General features: G+C 45.7%; 2 protein-coding genes and 1 long non-coding RNA gene across 4 annotated transcripts; 2 read left to right on the forward strand and 1 right to left on the reverse strand.

Annotated features, from left to right (window-relative positions):
• The first annotated feature begins 2,417 nt into the window (after positions 1-2,417).
• On the forward strand, positions 2,418-11,609 carry LOC101076595 (calpain-2 catalytic subunit-like). 2 transcript variants are annotated; one of them, XM_029850942.1, is made up of 21 exons: positions 2,418-2,986; positions 3,573-3,642; positions 5,939-6,057; positions 6,318-6,451; positions 6,612-6,780; positions 7,222-7,305; positions 7,378-7,463; positions 7,578-7,643; positions 7,723-7,883; positions 7,956-8,125; positions 8,210-8,221; positions 8,458-8,669; positions 8,889-8,925; positions 9,008-9,073; positions 9,155-9,212; positions 9,287-9,351; positions 9,682-9,750; positions 10,395-10,473; positions 10,931-11,047; positions 11,210-11,359; positions 11,444-11,609. In XM_029850942.1, the coding sequence occupies exons 1-20, from the start codon at positions 2,750-2,752 to the stop codon at positions 11,311-11,313; spliced, it is 2,115 nt and encodes a 704-aa protein (XP_029706802.1). In that variant the 5' UTR covers positions 2,418-2,749; the 3' UTR covers positions 11,314-11,359; positions 11,444-11,609. The 2 variants fall into 2 exon arrangements, with proteins under 2 accessions (XP_029706802.1, XP_003972258.1); XM_003972209.3 differs by having other exon boundaries at positions 2,423-2,986; positions 11,210-11,268; positions 11,496-11,609.
• Positions 11,610-12,426: 817 nt separating this feature from the next.
• Positions 12,427-13,185, forward strand: LOC115253349 (uncharacterized). The gene is made up of 3 exons (XR_003891674.1): positions 12,427-12,543; positions 12,649-12,920; positions 12,999-13,185. It is a non-coding gene; the product is annotated as an uncharacterized lncRNA (long non-coding RNA).
• A 674-nt stretch (positions 13,186-13,859) lies between these two features.
• mrps28 (mitochondrial ribosomal protein S28) lies at positions 13,860-14,626 on the reverse strand. The gene has a single exon (XM_003972256.3). The coding sequence runs from the start codon at positions 14,580-14,582 to the stop codon at positions 14,052-14,054; it is 531 nt and encodes a 176-aa protein (XP_003972305.1). The 5' UTR covers positions 14,583-14,626; the 3' UTR covers positions 13,860-14,051.
• Between the last annotated feature and the right edge of the window lie 6,171 nt (positions 14,627-20,797).

A 20,797-nucleotide genomic window follows, 5' to 3' on the forward strand; every position in this document is an offset into this window, starting at 1 on the left:
GAAGCTGGAGGAGAGACTGGAGAGGAACCAGACCAGCGATGTTTGGAGTGGGATGAGAACAATCACTGGCTTCCAGAAGAAAGGAATACGCTCAGCTGATGGGAACGTGGACCAAGCTAATGAGTTGAACCAGTTTTTCAACAGGTTTGATTCTAGCTCCCCCTCCCCCAGCTGTCCCAATATTCCTCTGGATAACAATGGGTCCCCTTCACACCTCTCAGAGCCCCTAACATCTCTGCCAGCTTCTTCCCCCTCCCACCCTACATAGATTCCAACATGTCACCCATCCCCCTGACAGGACTATCCTTCACGTCTGGCCAGGTGAGGAGAGAGCTGGAGAGGCTCAACCAGAGAAAGGCTGCCGGACCGGACGGCATCAGCCCACGAGTGCTGAAGAGTTGCTCCAGGCAGCTCTGTGGAATACTGCAGCACCTGTTTAACCAGAGCCTTCATCTTCAGAGGATCCCAGTGCTTTGGAAGACATCCTGCCTGGTCCCGGTGCCGAAGAAGACCCATCCTGTGGCACTGAGTGACTACAGGCCAATAGCACTGACCTCCCACATTATGAAGGTCATGGAGCGGCTGGTGCTGTCACACCTCAGACCTCTGGTGAGCCCCCTTCAGGACCCTCTGCAGTTTGCCTATCAGCCCAAGGTGGGGGTTGATGACGCAGTGATATACCTGCTACAGAGGGCTTACTCCTCTGTAGCAGTGTCCTCCTTGGACAGACTAAACACCACAGTGCGGGTCATGTTCTTCGACTTCTCTTCTGCCTTCAACACCATCCAGCCAAGACTGCTGAGGGCTAAGTTGGAGAACATGCAGATGGATGCTCCCCTTGTTTCTTGGATCGAGGACTACCTGACAGGTCGGCCACAGTTTGTGAGACTGCGGAGCTGTGTGTCCGACCCCCTGATGAGCAACACAGGAGCTCCTCAAGGAACTGTGCTCCCCCCCTTTCTGTTCACCACCTACACAGCTGACTTCCAGTACCACTCTGAGACATGTCATCTCCAGAAGTACTCGGATGACACAGTCATAGTCGGGTGTGTGGAGAATGGACAGGAGGATGAATACAGGGACCTTGTGGAGAGTTTTGTCAGGTGGAGCAGGGAGAACCTTCTGCAGCTCAATGTGACCAAGACGAAGGAGATGGTGGTGGATTTCAGAAAAAGCAAGTCCCCTCCCTCCCCAGTCTGCATTAGTGGGAAGGATGTGGAAATAGTCTCATCTTACAGGTTCCTGGGTGTTCAGCTGGACAATAAACTGGAGTGGTCCGCAAACACTGATGCTGTCTACAAGAAGGCCATGAGCAGACTCTATTTCCTCAGGAGACTCAGGTCCTTCAGTGTTTGCAGCAGGATGCTCCACATGTTCTACCAGTCTGTCATGGCTAGCACCATCTTCTTTGCTGTAGTGTGCTGGGGTGCAGGCATTAAAGCAAAGGATGCCAACAGATTTAACAAACTCATTAAAAAGGCAGGGTCTGTTGTTGGATTTAAACTTGCTAACTTAGACGAGGTGGTGAGGGACAAGATGGTGCTGAAATTGCGGACAATCATGGACAATCCCTCCCACCCCCTCCATAACACAGTGGACAAACTGAGAAGCAGCTTCAGCAGCAGACTCCTGCAGCCTCGCTGCTCTAAGGAACGGTACAGGAAGTCATTCCTGCCGTCCGCCATCAGACTGTATAACTCATCCTAACCCAGCCAATAACAATAACTGTGTAATGCTTATGTTGTAATTTTATTTCTATTTTATTCTATATTTATGTATATATGCTTATAATGCTTATAATATGTATATAGTATGTATATATTATATATATATATGCTTATAATATATGCTGAATATATGCTTATAACATTCTAATCTTATCTGTATTTATTTATTCTGTTTCTATACTTTGTATAGGTTGCTACTACAATTCAATTTCCCCACGGGGATGAAAAAAGTACATCTTAATCTTAATCTTAAAACAACTGGGAAGAAACAAGGGTGCGGCTGTAGCTAGTCATTGTGCAAGCTAAGCTAATGCGTGTCGTTAGAACAGGAGCCGCTAACCTTTAGCGTCATCTTGGTGATACTATATGATACTATAGGCCGAGGCTGCTGAGGTACAGAGACCTGATCACCATATCGGTCTGTAGGTATCACTCCCCTCACTGACTGCTCAGTTTTCTTAACCAGATGATGTATAACTAAAGTTGAATATAAAATTTGAATGTTGTAAAATATTTTTGTCTCTTTGAATATCCGTGAAAGTTTTTTTCCCTTGACCTCTTTAACCCTTTCAGGGTCCTGGGGGTACTGCAGCCTATCCCAGCTGCATACAGTTGAGGGGAGGGTAGACGTGCTCATCGCAGGGCCCTGTGTGAGCATTTGGGGGTCGGTATCTTGCTCAAGGGTAGCAGTGCTCTGAAGGTGTCCACCTGCTACCAGGACACCTTCTAAATTTTGCCGACATTTGGGCTTGAACAGAAACCCCTCCGCTCCTCCTGTAGCCCCCTACCGTCTGAGTTGTTTGGGGTTTTTGAATATATGTGTAAGTTCAGTTGGTTAGATCTCTTTAGCGAACTCTGTCTCCGTGTTTGCTCACTTTTTTTTTCTTCCTGACTGTCGTCTTCGATTGGCCACGCCCCTGGATGTGGTTTTGGGGCGGAGGTCTGTTCTGGAGTTTTAACGGAGAAAAAGTCGGCTGTTGTGAATTTTCCAAACTTGTCCGGATACTTTTTACTTCATCATCATGTCAGGTGTGGCGTCCACTCTGGCCAAGAAGCGGGCCCTGGCAGCAGGCTTCGGTACCAACGCCAACGCGGTTCCGTACCTGAATCAGAACTTCGCGGCTCTGCGTGCCGAGTGTCTGTCTGCGAGGAAACTGTTCTGCGACCCGGCCTTCCCCGCCGCCCCAGAGGCCCTGGGCTTCAAGGAGCTGGGCCGGAGTTCATACAAAGTCCGTGGAGTTACCTGGAAGAGACCCGCGGTAAGAGTAACCGGGTTTGGGTCCGGCTCTGGGTCTGGGCCGGGGCCCGTGGGGTGTGGTGGTGTTTTTTGGGGGTGGGGCGGTTGGTACAGTACCCGCAGTGGTGCTCAAAAACAGCTTAAATCTAGATGAAGTACTCTGTGTAAGCTGTGATCGAAGTACTCTTGGAGGGTTAGAGTAATTAAGGGTTAGGGTTAGTAAGGGTTAGGTTAGGGTTAATTACCCTCCCAACGAAGTACAAATACCACACTGATGCAGCACTACAGTAGCTTTTAACAGAGTATCTACAATACTGCATTTGAGTACTGCACTCGTTTATGATGGATCATCTCTGTCCGTGCGCACTCGCACGGTTCAGCTCAGCTGTGATACTGTTTACATGTATGTCAAATACATGAAGTACTGGGCCAGCGCTGTCAGAGATCCTACATACTCAACAGATGAGTCATTACAAAGTCTAAACAGGATGTTCCTGCTTTTTCTGACACACGCATTTTAGTGTTTAGTTTTTTCAGGTTTTTTTTTTTTTTTTTTTTTAAATTTAGATCTTTCTTTTCTTTTAACACTGAGTTCATTCATCCATCAGGAGCTGGTCTCTAACCCCGAGTTCATCATGGGCGGAGCCACCAGGACCGACATCTGTCAGGGGGCTCTGGGTAAGTTTTGTACTTTAGGCTATCCTGAATGCAGCGTGACAACACAGGTAACGCTCTTCTGTCCAATGGGATGGCAGTTTTAACACCTGTGACTCATCATGTTCAAACGTTTGTCTGTCCGTCCATCTTCTGCTAAAGTTGCACTATGTGATCTTGTTTGAAACAAATACAGAGCAAGTTACGAACAGAGCAACTTGTCATTGGTTAGAACATGGTTTGTTATGTTTTGGTGGACAGTCTGTCCCCAGCCTGTGTGATTTTGACAATAACAACCGCATTTTGACTCCAATCGCTCTGAAACCATGCAAGGCCCAAAGTGCACCTTTAGTTGTTCCCAATGTTGATCCCTGGGCGATTCTGACCACAGAACCTGAACAAACTAGGGATGGGCCAATCTGATCCAGTATCGGGTTCCGATACGATGTAATTCACTGATTGGAACTTTCAAATCCTGTGACGGGTGCAGTTTGGACCCAAATGCAGCACTCTGGAAAGCTGGACCGTAGTAATGACTTTTATTAACACACGGGCAAACAGGAACTCAGGCAGACAAGGAAACACAGGAAATAGTCCGTTCTTCAGGCTCTGTGCCCGCACAAAATCTATGGGTTGCAGGCTCGGGGAGTGGGACGAGCAGCAGCGAAGTCGGGGCCGGGCGGAGAAGTCTAAACCAGGTGAGCAGACAGGAACCAGAGACGCTGAGGAAGAAGTCGTAGTCAGAGGCAGAAAGCAGGTAGGTTGTCTGGGGAACAGGCAAGGCAAGGCAGGCAGAACGAAGACAGGCAGGGTCGGTAACGGGTAAACCGGCAGGGAAACAACGCTGGAAAGTCTCGCATGAAAGCAGAAGAACAATCTGGCACTGAGTGAGTGTGAGGCTGGAGAATATATACACTGGTAGGTGAGCTGATTGATGAGTGAGGGCAGGTGTGGTGATCAGTGACTGAGAGCAGGTGTGGTGATCAGTGTTTTTCTGACCTGCTACTCTTGGTATCAGATCCAAAGTGGAAAAAATATGGATCCATGTGTCTCTTGAACCAACCACAATTTTCTGAGTTCATACAGAACCAAAACCATTGCCATGAAGCTTGACTGTTCAGCTGAGACATCCAGTCAATATTCAGGTTCAAAGAGGTTTCATCATTTAGTCCTCAGAGACATCTCAGTGAAGTCGGCGCCACATAGAGTCCAGCACTTATGCTAAACAAATATTCTGCTGGCACCATCACGCTCGTCTGTGATTGGCTGAGGCGGGCTCTATTGTTTTTAACAACCACCAAGGAAACACACACCCAGCACACGCGCACACACACACTAACATGGACACCCACAGTTTGTTGTCATGACTCATAAATGTCTCATGCCTTTTTTAGCCCAAAGCAACTCTGCTTGTGAAACAGATTAAGACAAACACAAACTCGCTCACACAGAAGTCTTCAGCTGCTGATAGTAGGAATCAGTCTCGGAGTGAAACACCTCAAAGGTCTCATGGATAGCTATGGACATGGATAGCATGGATAGCTCATGACGCCAGTATTATTATCATTTTTAGTAGCATGTTAGCATAAGCAGCTACAGATCCAGTTCTATGTTCTACTGAGTTTAACATTTACCTGATGCCAAAGGTGGTTAAAATGATAATGACAAGCACTAGGAGCATTTCTAGACACCTTGGAGGGCCCAATAGAAGCACTCCTACCAGGATGAGGATTCAATCCAGAAATCCTTTTGAAATACAAATGTGCAAAAATTGTATAACATACTAAGTTCACTTATTTCTATCTTAGTCTGCCTATTCTGCAGAGAAAATGAAGTGGTCCCCGTGGCTCAAACTGGAATCCTAACCGTTTGGCTAATGTGCTGCTGTGTGGATGAGAACCTGTCCAGCAAACTTATCTCCTCCTTTGGCTGATTCCAAAAGATGTGATCTGAGTTTCTGCTTTGGTCATCTGCTTCTTTCCATGTCTAACCCTACTTAGAACACCTATAACACATTATTGTGTATAAAATCCAATAATTGTATGAAAGTGCATACATTTGAAATGATAGCTGAAAGCTATTAAGGGGCCCTGTGTGTGTGTTGGGGGGTTTCCCGATACATGGACCTTACAGTGGCTACAGCAGTTCAGTTAATTTCTCATTGATGTATAGTGACAGTGTCAGCTGTCCCTTGGGCCCCCTTCTACCTCGGGGGCCCTAGGCAACTGTTGTGCTGACTAGACTTTGTTTGGCACTGTTTTTCTTTTCGCTGCCTTTGATCTGGTTGTAACGTTGCAGTGTGATTGACTGAAATGTTCAGGTGACTGCTGGTTGCTGGCCGCCATCGCCTCACTGACTCTCAATGAGTATGTGATGGCCAGAGTGGTTCCCAGTGACCAGGGCTTCGGTGATGACTACGCAGGCATCTTCCACTTCCAGGTAACAAAGAACTGTTCTGTCCTGACAGTCCTTTTCAAGTAGAAGAAGAGAACATCTGCCCACATGTTGTAATTTGTTCTCCATGATGATGACTGAATGTTCTTTACCATCTTAATCAACAGTTTTGCTCACACATGTTAGGGGCTATGCAAGTGAGGAGCTGTGATGTTTAGATCCAGGGGCAGATGGAGTCACAGATGTAAAGCCAATTAAAATATTCTTTAATGTGGAGCGTGTGTGTTTTGTCTTGCTGTCTGTAGTTCTGGCAGTTTGGCGAGTGGGTGGACGTGGTGATCGACGACCGTCTGCCAGTCAAAGACAATGAGCTGATGTTTGTCCACTCTGCAGAAGGACGAGAATTCTGGAGTGCTCTTCTGGAGAAGGCCTATGCCAAGTAAGAGCAGTCAGTCGGTGGATGTGTGTTGTCTTCAGTCACACCTGTTGAAGCACGTGAAGCATCTGCAGCCTGTTTCAACATGTCCAATGCAGAACAGTCACACGTGTCCATGTCCGGATGCATTTGTGGGCCTTCAGCCTGTGTCTTCTGCTCTCAGAGTCAATGGCTGCTACGAAGCTCTGTCTGGTGGCTCCACCACCGAAGGTTTCGAAGACTTCACCGGAGGCATCGCTGAGAACTACGACCTGCGCCAGCCTCCCTCCAACCTGTTCCAGATCGTGAAGAAGGCCCTAGAGGCTGGAGCTCTACTGGGCTGCTCTATCGACGTGAGGCTTTTAAAGTGGTGAAACAGGATTTCTGACAAACTGGTCCCTCTGGCACACCTGTAATGTGTGTTATTTTAAAAATGTGAAGCTTTTCACCACTTCACAAGATGAATGAAGGGGTGAATATGAAAAGTCAGACTCATGAGACACTTAAGCTGCTTAAAGTTCATGCTAACATTGAGCTAAAATGGTTTTAAAGTGATGGTGATTACTGGTTTGTCCTGATCCCAGTGAGACATTTGATCACTGCGGTGGAGCTATGAACTCAGCATCACAACCATACCTGGAAAACCCCTGTGTTCTCCCAGAGGAGTTATTTTGGAAATACTGTGCTACATGTCAAAGAAAAACAATGTTTCATTCAAAAAAGTGTTCTCTGTAGTCTGAGTTCTTGATTGATAGCAAGTTTTACATCTCCGGAAATCTGTTGCTTTGGTGCAGATCACCAGTGCGGCGGACTCTGAGGCGGTCACCCGTCAGAAACTGGTGAAAGGCCATGCCTACTCCCTGACAGGAGCTGTGGAGGTGACGTCACTTCTTTGGTCATAACACAGAATGCCGATGGAACGATGTGCAAATCCAATCTTGTACTTCCAGGTGAACTACCGGGGCCGTCAGGAGAAGCTAGTGCGGATGAGGAACCCGTGGGGTCAGGTGGAGTGGACCGGTGCGTGGAGCGACGGGTACGTCAGTCTCAACAAGCTTAAGTGTCCTTACAGTCATCTTCTAATAAAGCGCAACCTCCTCCATACATCATTTGATGTCATGTGACTGTAAGTGTGTCTTCTTTATCACAGGTCGTCTGAGTGGAACTACATGCAGGGGGACTGTCCACATGCTAATGCCGAGGACGGAGAGTTCTGGTAATGCAGCCTTCCTACGGTTCTGCTGGGTTCTGTTTGTATCTTCAGAGTGAGAGATCCTCTTGTTCCGCCTCTACAGGATGTCCTTCAGCGACTTCTTACGCCATTATTCTCGTATAGAAGTGTGCACTCTGACCCCTGACACCATTTTAGACGACTCTGTCAAACATTGGAGCGTCAGTAAATTTGATGGCACCTGGAGAAAAGGTTCCACTGCCGGAGGCTGCAGGAACCACCCCTGTAAGTTCTGTCACTACCCATGAAGACACCTGCTGCTTTCCCTGTCAGTTGACTCTGACGTTTGATCGACAGACACCTTCTGGATGAATCCTCAGTTTGTGATAAACCTGCAGGAGGAGGATGATGACCCAGATGATGGAGAAGAAGGATGCAGCTTTGTGGTTGGCTTGATTCAGAAGAACCGCAGGAAGCTTAGAAAACAAGGCGAGGACATGCACACCATCGGATTCGCCATTTATGAGGTGTTTGGAGAGGAGATGCAGAAGAACCAGTCTATTCTCTAGTTGATGCTCTAGCTAACCTTCTCCTGTCCTCCTTCTTTTTAGGTTCCAGAACAGGTAAAGGGAGGCACTCAGCAGGGTCAAAGGGTGGCACTCAGCAGGGTCAACCTGTTTACGATAACAATAAACAAATCCTGATCGTCTCCTTTTGTTTTGTAATGTAGACAAAGTGTGACCAGTTAAATTTCCACTGTCTTTGCTGGTGACCAGGATCTTTGATTTGTGAACAGACCAAGTGCGGGTTGTTTAGTGAATGTGTGAAATACACAGTCTGTGTTGTGACCTTCCTCCAGTTCAAAGGTCAGCGTGAAGTACACCTGGACAAGAACTTCTTCCTGAGTCACGCTCAGACAGCCAGGTCCGAAACCTTCATCAATCTGCGGGAGGTGTGCTCTCGCTTCAAGCTCCCCCCTGGAGAGTACCTTATCGTCCCTTCCACCTTTGAGCCGCACCAGAATGGAGACTTCTGCATCCGAGTGTTCTCCGAGAAGCAGACAGACACCCAGTAAGACTCTGATGTTAGGGATACTGGTGGGTCTCTGAGTCTCAGCAGTGCTCCTGTTTTCCTGTTTCTCCTGAGGCAGTTCGTGTTTACTTGGTTTTCAATGGAGCTTTTGAGACCTGTGCAGTGTGTGTATCTGTGAGTGAAATGGTGACCTGTTTAGGGAAGAGCAACAGTATTGGGACACGGCTGAGTATTTCTAACCTTGCGATTTCCCATCAGGCCTTGTGACGACCCCATCAACGCTGATTTGGATGATGTGAGTTAGTTCTTGGAGGTCTGTGGGGCACTAAAGTAAAGGAGCCACAGCTAATGTGTCTGTTGTCATGGTAACTGTTCAGGAGACAGTATCAGATGAGGATGTGGATGCAGGATTCAGAGGTCTCTTCACAAAACTGGCAGGAAACGTACGTCTGTAATTGTGTTTTGTGGTCTACAGGTGATGACACAATGGAGGTCAGGTTTAAGTGTGTGCTTTTTTTTTTCAGGACATGGAGATCTCTGCAGTGGAGCTCCAAACCATCATGAACAAGATTGTTGGCAAACGTAGGTGTCGTTTCCATACAGGTGCTCAGGTTTTTCCTCTGTTCACATTTACACTTCCTGTGTCCTCCCCACAGGAAGTGACATCAAAACCAATGGCTTCAGCATGGAGACCTGCAGGGTCATGGTCAACCTGATGGATGTATCCTTCACCATCAAGTTGTTTAAACTTTGTCCCACCAGAGAGAAGAAAATTATCTTGCTGAAGTTAAACTTCAGAGTTTGCACTGAAGTCCTGGACATCCTGACAGTGTCATTTAGGAACTATTCATTGTTTCATGGCGAATCTTCACAGATTGGACTGAACTGATGTTCATGGCAACATTCTGGCCGCTCACCTGCTGGTTCCTGGCATAGTTTTCCCCTACAACCCTGAGTAGGAATAACGGGAGGCCAGCAAAAGATGGAGGGTTTGGGGGGATTGGAAGGCATTGACATGGGTTTGTTTCACATTTCTTTAACTTAGCAGCAGGACAGTGGAAATGGAAAGCTGGGCCTGGGAGAGTTTGCCACCCTGTGGAAGAAAATCCAGAGATACCTAGTGAGACCTAACTGTCTGTCAGTGTGTCTGTCTGTTATTACCTGTACATGACATTTTCAAAAACCAATTATTGCCTCAATCCGACTGTAACTGGACAACTTATTGTGTGTAAACTGATATCACAGCTTTGTATCTGACTAAGACCCCAGATAATGAGCTAGTAGAACGATGGTCCAAAACCTCCACACTGGTGTCTGACCCTGGAACAAAAACTTTTAAGAAAGCTGGCATTAGCATACGACATTCTTGTCTCTCAAACTCACCAGGACCAGGAGGGCATGTCAACGTCTTCTCATGTACAATCAGTGAGGTAAACTTTAAATAAAGATTAACAAAGCTGTGCGATTATTCATCCTGTTGTTGGAAGGGCTGCTCCACTGTCTGACTCCACTTGTTTATCTGATGTAATAGGTCAACTAGAAAGAGGATATATTAGTCTGCTGTAAGACTCCTAGTGCCCCCCTAGTGTTGGGGAGGACGACATGTTCCCCTCAGTTATCCAACTTTATCCGTTGCCTGTAAACTGGGACAAGGAACCAATTCAGAGCAGACACCAAAGTCCAATTATGAGCATAGCTGGATTAAACTGAGCATGGAAACATACTGAGTAAGACTGACTGAATTGTTTGCCTTTGTGTCTGCAGTCCATCTACAAGAAGAACGACATTGATAATTCAGGGACGATGAGCACACCAGAAATGAGGGTTGCCTTCAAAGATGCAGGTTGGTAAAAGCATTGTGATGGTTGTCTGTGATGGTCCTGTTGTTGTGACAGTCCTGTTGTTGTGACAGTTGTCCTTCATCCAGATCAGATTATGTTCAATCAAAATTATTTTTTAAAATCTGTAATTTCAGCATGTTTTAAGAAGACAATGGTGGATGACATCACCACCCCAGAAAAAAAAATGCTCTTGCGCAGTGTATTGACAGTGATCTCTGATAAGCTCGCTTCTGTGGCTAGCTGAAATACTCCTTCTTCTGGGTTTATATTAATGGTTGATTTCTGTGTCCTCCTGCTTTCTGGATTGCGTCACTATGCTGATGGTATGTTACTATCTGAGGTTTATTAGAATCGTTAGCATCAGATCCTGCAATGTCATCATCACAGTTCGTCTTGACAGTGGAGTGTTAAGTGTTAGCATCAACACAATAATGCAAATGCCAATGGTTCTTGTCCAAGGTTTCACCCTCAACAATACCATCTATCAGCTGCTGGTGGCCAGATACTCTGATCCCAACATGACCATTGACTTTGACAACTTTGTGGGATGTCTGATGAGGCTGGAGATGATGTTCAGTGAGTCAAAAACAGCTCCTAGCTAACAAGCTAATGCTTCCATTACTTTATAGACAATTGTAGAGCTTCAGCAAAAATCAAGATTCCTCTTTGAATCAGTTGGAACTTGAAAGCAGCACCTTTCAGGAGAGCTTTGATCTTCAAATCAATTTCCATTTTCAGGAATTTTCAAGAAGTTGGATGTTCAGAACAGCGGCTTGATAGAGCTGAACTTCCAACAGGTAAGACCAGAGGGAACATTCTGGGTCTTCTCAAGGACTTGGTGACAACTTGTCTTTGTAGATTCTCAATCATCCAGGTCATTGTATCCAGGGTAGTTTTCTATGTCAACTGGACTGGGTTTCTTCTCTTGAAGACGTTTCGCCTTCTGGAGAGAAGAGAAGAAACCCAGTCCAGTTGACATAGAAAACTACCTTGGTTTGTGACAACTTCTCTCTTCTTCCTGCAGTGGGTGAACTTCTCCATGGTTTAAACCCCATTTGGACTTCCTGCAGGATCCCATGTCACTGACTTCCTTTCTAAAATCATCACTAATCAATAAATGTATCCAACACTCCAAAAAGTGGTGTCAGAGTGTTTCTTGTGATGTGCTGCAGGGGGTGTCAGCAGAGTACAGACCACATGTTCCACATTTTTCCACAGCTCAGGAGCAGAACTAGTGCTGGATTGGCCTGGCTGTCGTGAGCGTTACTGGTTTCGCTGGGATTAACGGGATTTTAACTAGTGTCATCAGAAATAGTGTCCTGGGAGCCAATCAGAGAGCTCAGCGGTGACATCATCCTATCATTGAGCTGAGATCATCTTCAGCAGTAAAAAGCAAATAGTTTTAAGAAGCCTTGAAGAAGATCATTTTGGTTTATTGATCAGTTACAAAAGGTCTGATTGAATAATAGCTGGTTTGGATCGCGTAATTGATTGCATTTTTTCCATGTTGACGGTGATTTCTGCCACCGGGAAACTGGATCTGGACTAGTTGTTGGTACTACAGAGAGTGCTGAGTCAGCTGTCCTGCTGCCATTATCAATGCTGTTGAGTGTTATTATTTGATGACGCCCTTACCCTATTGGTTACGGTACTGTATTTTGTGGTGTCATACAATGTTTATGAACTTTATGTCACCTGTAGGATGTGACGTTGCGCAGCGAAAGCTCCTTGTATGTTCCGGTTAAGAGCGCGAGAAGCCGAGTAGTTCCTGTTCCTATAATAAAGAATATACCACCAGGCTAAAGTCACTGAAGGGATTCGCTTACCTGCGTGAGGTCAGCATTTGATTCCGCCTCCCTCCAGGCGAGTACCTGATAGTTCCGTTGACCTTTGAGCCTTCAAAGGAAGCCGACTTCCTCCTTAGGGTGTTTACAGAGAAGCAGGCTGAGACTGGGTGAGTATTTCAATCACAAATGTGAGGTTCATCCTCTGAGGAGGCCCATCAGCCTCTAAGGATGTGACTCTAATGGAGTGAGATGGACGAAGAGGTGGAGGCCATCTTTGACCAGGAGGTAAACATGTCAGCCTTTCCTTCTTGTTTGAGTTAATTATTCAATAAAGACGCAGCATTTCAGATAGCATGGCAGGGTATGGATGGATGTTCTTCACTTTTACAGGTCCAGGAACTCTTTTCTTCAGCTGGAGAACTTGAGGTCGACTGGACTGTTTCACCTCTTGTCCAAGAGGCTTGTTCACTTCTGAAGGAACTCCAGTCAATCCTCTTAATGCTGAAGAGAAGAAATCAATGACAGGATGAACTCCAGATGTGTTTTGGGAGCTCACTGCTGCCATAGTTTAGGTTTATGTTGCTGTCGTGATCACAGGAGATCTTTGGTCAGAGACATTTGACGACTCCATCAGGTCCACGTTTGCTCAGCTGTCTAGAGACGTGAGTTTCTCAAGTCATGCATGTTAGTTTTGCACTATTTATACTAAGCTAAATGCTGCTGTTGAATTTCATCATCAGGACATGGATATTTCAGTCCAGTAACTCAGGACCATACTGAACTGAGTCGTAGCAAAACGTGAGTCCACACACTACCATCTGCTGGAGAAGCTAATGCTCGGGTTCAGTGAAGCCACCCAATGAGTGCAGTGAATGTAGCCCCTCCCACAGGATTCTTTTACTATAGGAGAAGAGATAAGGGTGGGTTCTTTGTATTTGGGCTCCATCATGGATGTATCCTCACCCACTGCTGGCTCTGTCTGTGGGCTGCACCCAAAGCATGCTGGGTATTCATATGGCATCTGTTTGTTTCTCTACAATTTGCTCTTCTTCAGTGGTTGAACATGTGTTGACCTCAGCTGCATCACAGAAAGACGGTAGCGCTTGTTTGGGCCTGCTGGAGTTACCTGCAGGAAGTGGCTGGTGTCTGGATCCAGCACCAGCACCCAAACTAGGCCCTTCCTAAAACATCCATGTGTTTTTGGCTTAATGTGAATGAATATGGACCTTCAATCTTTGGGGTTAGTGTCCCTAACAGATACAGCAGCTGAGACTCATTGGTAACCATGGGTGACCAGCCAACTCTGCTAATGAATTAACGTCCAGAAGTGTGAAAATAGTTAAACTCATCCTTCCTGTCCTTCTCTTAAATCAGTGGCCTTTTGTGACCATGTGTGGCTGAAGACTCTAACCACCCCAAAAGGATGACAGGAAGCCAAATAATCATTATCCATCATATACAAATACAAAATAAATAACGATTTATCACAAAACTCTGCAAATACTGTCATTCAATGGTTGAAGGTTTGAGTCCATGTTTTCCTGATATCCATGCAGGTTTTCTCTAGTTTCCTCCTACTCTTCTAAAGTATGAACATCAGATGTTTTATAACTTTTATTGCTTTAATGAAGCACTCACAATAAACGTTAAACATTTCAGCTCTGATGGTCAGACAGAAAACAACCTTTTTCTGCGGTAGAATCCACATTTACAAGACGATTGTCTTTACTTTATAACATCATTACGTTTTCACACCGGTCTTGGGTCTCTCCTCGCGCAAACTTGGTTCTAGTTCACCGGCCATCTCTTCCGTCCAGTGGGCTGAGCAGGATGGCCTGGGCCTCCAGCAGGGTGGTGTCCGTGTCGGCACCCAGAAAGCGGGCGGTGAGCTCCAGATCCTGCAGCCGCAGACGGACTTTACTGCCTCGCTGCAACTTCTCCCAATTAGGTGACCGCTGACACACACAGTGAAACTTCCCACCAAAGTCGATGTAAAGGTCATCCCCGACCACTCGGAAGATCCGCCCGACGACCACTTTATCCTTAGTCGGACCCATCTGGATCAGCGGGGATCGGCGGAGCAGCGAGGCGAAATTCTCCCTTGAGGATGAGCCACTGCCGCCCGCAGCGCTCTCCGTCTCCCTCCGCATCTCCGACTGCACTTCGAATGCGACTGCGAAGCCGGTTTGGGGTTTGTTAAAGGCGGACTGGTCAGTGTCAGAGGGTCCGTTGGACACCGAACAGAAGCGCATTGAGGAGGCCCTGGTGACGTTTAGGCGAAATCCATTCCTCGGACTGGGGACAAGTTTACACAAGGCCGCCATCTTGACCCCACAAAGAAGAGTGAGGAGCGTTTCCGCGGACAACTTCCGGTAGTGAGGACACGCCCACAGCACTATCTGGCGGTTCCAATACTCAACGCGGTTGGACACCCTTTTTCATTTCATTTTTAAATCATGCAGTGCATAAAATATTAAGGTGGAAAATAGGAAGCAAATTTGACAGGAAGGTAGATAGATAGACAGTGTGTATAGACAGACAGTATGTATAGACAGATATACTGGTGTGAGAGACAGTCCAGACATTGACAGTGCTCTGCAAGCAGTTTCTGATATATAGGGTGATTGAAGAGGAACAGTAGAATGTCCGGAGGATAGTCCTGCCTGCTCCAAAGGAATTAAGTTTCCATAGGAGTTACTGTCTCTGATGGCATTTCCTGAGGACCTGAGCACCACTAAACGAGTGCATGCATTGAACTCAATAAAACCTGGATGTGATTCAAGCCCAGGCACTGAGAGATCGCAGTGGGGCTTTGAAGACAACACCAGTACCTTCTTTATAGGTGGAGATGGGAGGATGTCTCTGGGGTTGGGAAGGAAGCAGCTGATGGTGAATTACTGGGCAAACTTGCAGGGATACAGTACTTCTCCCACAAAAGATGTTCTGCAGGAATGCTGGGAGTAGAAAGAGCCAGAGGGAAATATTTGGGTGTGTAGGGAATGATGTGAACTGGGAGGGAGGAGACAGGAGGGATGCGAATAAGGATAGCTGCAGAAGCAAAAGGTATTGGGCTTAATAGAATTCATTAGAATACTGTATATGAAGTTCTTCAGGAGAGGAGGAGAGAGAAAATTTGAGAATTTGAAAGAACTTTATTCACCGCTCTTACAAGGAACATCCATATAATTTAGATCTTTAAAAATAAGAATAAATCAGAATAAATAGATACATATAAATAAATAATCTATCTAATCTACATGAGCGCATCTCCAAGCTGCAAAGAGTAACCTGCTAAAAAACGAAGGACATAATTAAAACACCAGACCTGCTCAAAAGAGTCCAGATCTCCGGCTGCCTTGTGAAAGTTAAAATCAATGAGAAGTCTGGACTTGATCATATTACTACACATGATGACAGGTTCAACAATAAAACCCTCTACCTTCTTCCTATGGCTTTAATACATTGCCATCTTGGCCTGCCCTAAAACAAAGTTTAAAAGCTGACACTTGTGCTTCTGATGACGTGTGTATCTAAAACTAAGAAGAAAAGACTGCTTGTTAAAACATTCCCCACACCTTGAAAAAATTTGTAGAAATAAAACAATGGTGAAAGTCACTGACATTCATAAAAAACAGTGAAAGATTGTCTCTCTGTGGTCACAGAAAGGGCACCATTTTGGTAATGGTTGACACAAATGAGTTTACTGGGAGGATGCTATGGAGGACTCACCAGTGGAGGTCAGCATGTCTCTTAGAGAGTGAAGGCTTAAACAGCGCCCACCACTGAAGCCTGCAGTCTGGAGCCAGGCCAAAGTACCTTCTCCAGGGCATGTCAGTTCTCTGGTTCAGGACCGGCTCCTGCTGGATCCAGTACTCTGATTCCGCCTGCCCCCTCCTTTCTTTAACTAACATGTTCCACACCTTAAAAACACTTTTATTAAAAGAAAGCAGAGGAGATGTACTAATTTCTGATGTGTTCATTCAAAACAAACTAAAATCTTGACCAAGCCCGTTAAAACGCCACAGAATACAGTGTGACAATGGTCTCCACAGGCTGTCCTTTGGTCCAGTTAGTAAACGCTGCAAGAACTGCAAACAAAAGGCAGCAATCCTGCTAGCTAAGTGGACGAAGCCCTGACCCCCTTCTTCTTTAGGGAGAAAAAGAACACTTTGCAGAATCCAGTGTAGCTTGTCCCATATAAAACCAACTAAAACCCGTTCAATCTGACGGAGGGGAGCCAGAGGGTCAGCATACATAATCTTGTGCCACAGGGTGGAAGAGACGAGATTGTTTACAATTAGTGTCCTACCTCTAAATGACATTTTTGTTTTGATCACTCACAACTTGTGTTCTTTGTCTGACGTTCCATGGACCAGGACGTGTGTTGGGAGGTCTGAGTCCTCCAGCAAGTCACCACCAATGATCTCCCGGAAAGCCTTGTAAAACTCAACCAGTAGGCCATCCAACCCCGGCGCTCTGCCATTTTGTAACCTTAAGATGGCAGCTTGGTGCTCTTGCAGGGTTGTCCCTGCTGCCAACCCTGTGTTGTGTCCTCGCTGACCTGAGAGAGACCCCTGAAGAAGTGTTCTTGCACATCTGGATTACTTGATCACTCACTCCTATAGAGGTTTTTATAAGACCCAACAGCGTAATTCCAGATCTCAGACGAGTCTGAGATTTTGGAGCAGCCACCACATAAGGAGTGAATGATTGTAAGTTCTTCTCTAGTCCAAAGAAGAAACAGGAGGGAGCATCCATCTGGGAAGCAATCATAAACCTGAACCTGACCGGAGCGCCCTGGGCTGAGATGCCCAACAGGTTGGTCAAAGCCGACTTTTTTGACTTGAGGGCATTAAGTAGCCCCATGTTTTCTGTAAAAACAGCTGAAATGCCAATAGGCACTCTTTACACAAATGTTCTTAATAAAAAACAGGACAAGACACAAGACAATGATCACTAAAACCCACAGGATTGATAAAACACCTCTTGAAAATATTTAAATGCGGTCCAGTGTGGCTAAGGATAAACTCATTCCCCTTCTGTGACTGTAACTGTACTGCCTTCCCTTCATGTTAAAAGTCCTCCACACATTGGCCAACTCCCAACTCTCTATCAGCCGTCCAAGCATGTGGGCTGAAGCTGGATGTGGCTCAGGATGGTTCCTGTCTTGGCGAGTATTTTCCATGCAGTTAATTATCCCCCCCCTCCCTAAAAATATAAAACCATCTTCAACAGCATTTACCACAGTCACTTAACTTGTTTAAAAATGCTATTCTCTCCAGTGGGTTAGTGGGAGCATAAACATTTAAAAGTACAAGTTTCACATTTTCTAAAACAGCTTTAACTTTGCTTTGAATGATTTCATCAACAGTAAAAGAGACAGGTAGAAACCTCCTAGCAAATAAAGCCCCCCCCCCCCCCCCCCCTCACACTTAGACTGGACTGATGGCTTAAAATGGCCTCCCCATTAAAAGCTCTCCTCCATTCACTTTTTATGTTGGGACAGCTGTGGGTTTCTTGAACTAGAATACTGTCGATATGCTTAATGTCTATTCATTTAAAAAGAGTGTCTCTTTTAAAATCACTCCTAGCTCCATTAAGGTTTAGGGTGCTGATATTAAAATCACACATTGAATAAGGGCAGTGAACTGATTCCTGAAAGGGTAAAAAAACAACAACAACCCATCATCGTCATTGATGAACTGGTTCTCAACCCTTAAAACCTTTTTTCTTAAACTATCGATCTTGTTGGATCACAATATTGTTGAGTGTGTCACTGCTGATTGTTTATCATATTTTTTTGTGTGTTTCTGTGCTCTGTGCCTCTCCTCTCCTCTCCCCCTCCTTCTCTTTTTCCTCTCCCTCTCCTCTCCCTTCCTCTCCTCTTTCCCCTCCTCCTCCTTCTCCTTCCCCTCTCCTCTACCTCCCCTTCACTCTTCTTCTCCTCTCCTCTACCCCTCCCCTCTCCTCTCCTCTCCTCTCCTCTCCTCTCCTCTCCTACCTACCCACCCTATCTTCTACCTGTCCTCCCCCTTCTCCTCTCTCTTTACCCAGCCGGCCATCAGCAGGAGGGTCCCCCTACATGAGCCTGGTCCTGCTCAAGGTTTCTTCCTGTTAAAGGGGAGTTTTTCCTTGCCACTGTTGCTTGTCTGGGGTCAGGCCCTGGGATTCTGGAAAGCGCCTTGAAACAATTTTGATTGTATAAGACGCTATATAAATAAAGATTGATTTGATTTGATTTTGCTGATCCACGTGTTCTCTGAATGAAGACTTTAAGGAGAAAAATGCCAATTTCAAAATGTATTTAGCAAATAGAATTAATTCAAGATACAAATATTACAGAGCTCTGGGCCAGTTCAAAACCCTACAATAACAAAGTCAATTGTCAATGCATGAAGTCTGACAACCTAAGTATCCCTTGACCCAGTCGTTTATAGAAACAAATAGGCAAATCATTGATGCTAATCCAGTCCGATGTTGTCCTCTGATTGGATTACCTCATCTTCTCCTTCCAATTCCATTGGATGCTGGCACAGTCCTTGTTCTCCATTGTTTTTAACTGTTTCCCAGATAGCCAGGTCAAAGTTCATATTCTGCAGACGAACTTATCAACACCACTAAACTATGCTGCCCAGTTTTACGATGGGTTGTTTAACACTTTCAGCCTGACCGTTTCCACTGATTACAGTTATCTAAACAACATGTCATGTCAAGGAAGAGTCAACTGACTGCTTAGCTTTATTAAATTTACACTAATGATTATATTATCCCTAACATCTAAACTATTTCTAACTTAAAACAGAAACGTATACAGAAAACAGACATTTCTTTTCAGCCTCAGCTAGGCCAATACTACCATTGTCACCTCCCTTAAATCTCTCCATCACTTAGACCCTAAGGGAAGGGTTTCCCTTCGAATTTGAGCCATCTGGTAAGGAGGAAGTTGCTTTCCTTCAATTGCAGTTATGATTAAATGATTACATAAAGAACAAATACAAGGAATACAACAGCAACCGCACAAAATAAGGCTGGCTGTAGCAGAAATTAATTAAATCAAAACAGATACAATGATTTTCCATTGACCAAACATTCTGTCCATCCAATTTGATGCACGTCACTGTACATACACAAATAAATGTCAGTGTTCCTCCAAATTGCAGGGTCCCCACAGCCACCTATGACCTCCATTAGTCAAACTGAAATGTCGTATCACTCTCTTTGATGTAATCAGGAATTAATCACCCCTGTGTAACCTAGGCAGATCTCTCCCACGTTTCCTTGAGATACTTTCAGGAGGACAGCATGTGAGGTCTGCTCTGCAACTTCAAAGGGACAAGTCCACTTGGGCTCTGACCACTTTCGCTTGACTCTCAGGAGTACCCACTCAACTGTGTTTGGAATTCCTGGACCCTCACTGACTGTGGTTGCAGAGGTGGCCTGTTGGGAGAAAACTAAGAGAGTCGCTTTTAGTTTATCAAAATAAGTTTTTTATTTCAAAAAGGTGCTGGGCTAGCCAATGGATTTTCTGCTCCTGGACTCGAAAAGGGCACACCCCGCTCGAGCTCAAAGGGAGTGAATCCTGTCTGGGAGCTAACAGAGCTTCTTACTGACATCAAGGCTATTGGAAGCGCCTGTGTCCATTTCTGCATTTCTGTGTTCAGATCTGCAGCATCATTACCTTTAAGAGTTCTCCTTGCTATGACCTTTGCACTTTACGACTGCGACCTCTGCTGGCTCCTTAAGTGCCTGTGCCAATCAAATCAATCTTTATTTATATAACGTCTTATACAATCAAAATTGTTTCAAGGTGCTTTCCAGAATCCCAGGGCCTAACCCCAGACAAGCAACAGTGGCAAGGAAAAAGTCCCTTTTAACAGGAAGAAACCTTGAGCAGTACCAGGCTCAGAGCATAGAGCACAGAAACACACACAAAAATACACTATACAGCAGGTCAGTGGGGCCGGAGGTCGTCATGCAGCTCCAAAGGCGGCGATACCTGTAAATGAATAGAGAAAGGGGGGGGGGGGAGCAGAAAAACTACACAAGAATCAGCATAACTAGTCTGATTGATGAGGAGGAGGAAAGGAGAGGAGAGGAGAGGAGAGGAAACCATGACCCAGTGGGGTGACAGAGGCCTGTCAGGTGATCATGCTTCTGGACCCCGGCAGCCTTGGCCTATAACAGCATTGCTAAGATGTGATCTAATGATTAGACGACCCCCTAAGTATGATAATTTGTCTGTCTAAGACAGTAACTGGAACTACAGAATTAGTAACAATAAGCTTTTTCAAAGAGGTAGGTTTTAAGTCTGATCTTAAAAGTAGCGATGGAGTCAGCCTCCCGTACCTGGACAGGGAGCTGGTTCCATAGCAGGGGGGCCTGGTAGCTAAATGCTCGGCCCCCCATTCTACTCCTAGAAACTCTGGGAACCACAAGTAGACCAGCATTCTGAGAGCGGAGCGGTCTATTGGGCTGATAAGGTATCACTAGCTCCTCCAGGTAGGATGGAGCTAGGCCTCCGAGGACCTTGTAGGTCAAA

Source organism: Takifugu rubripes, chromosome 17 (assembly GCF_901000725.2).
Source record: "Takifugu rubripes chromosome 17, fTakRub1.2, whole genome shotgun sequence".
In the NCBI taxonomy this organism is placed as follows: Eukaryota; Metazoa; Chordata; class Actinopteri; order Tetraodontiformes; family Tetraodontidae; genus Takifugu; species Takifugu rubripes.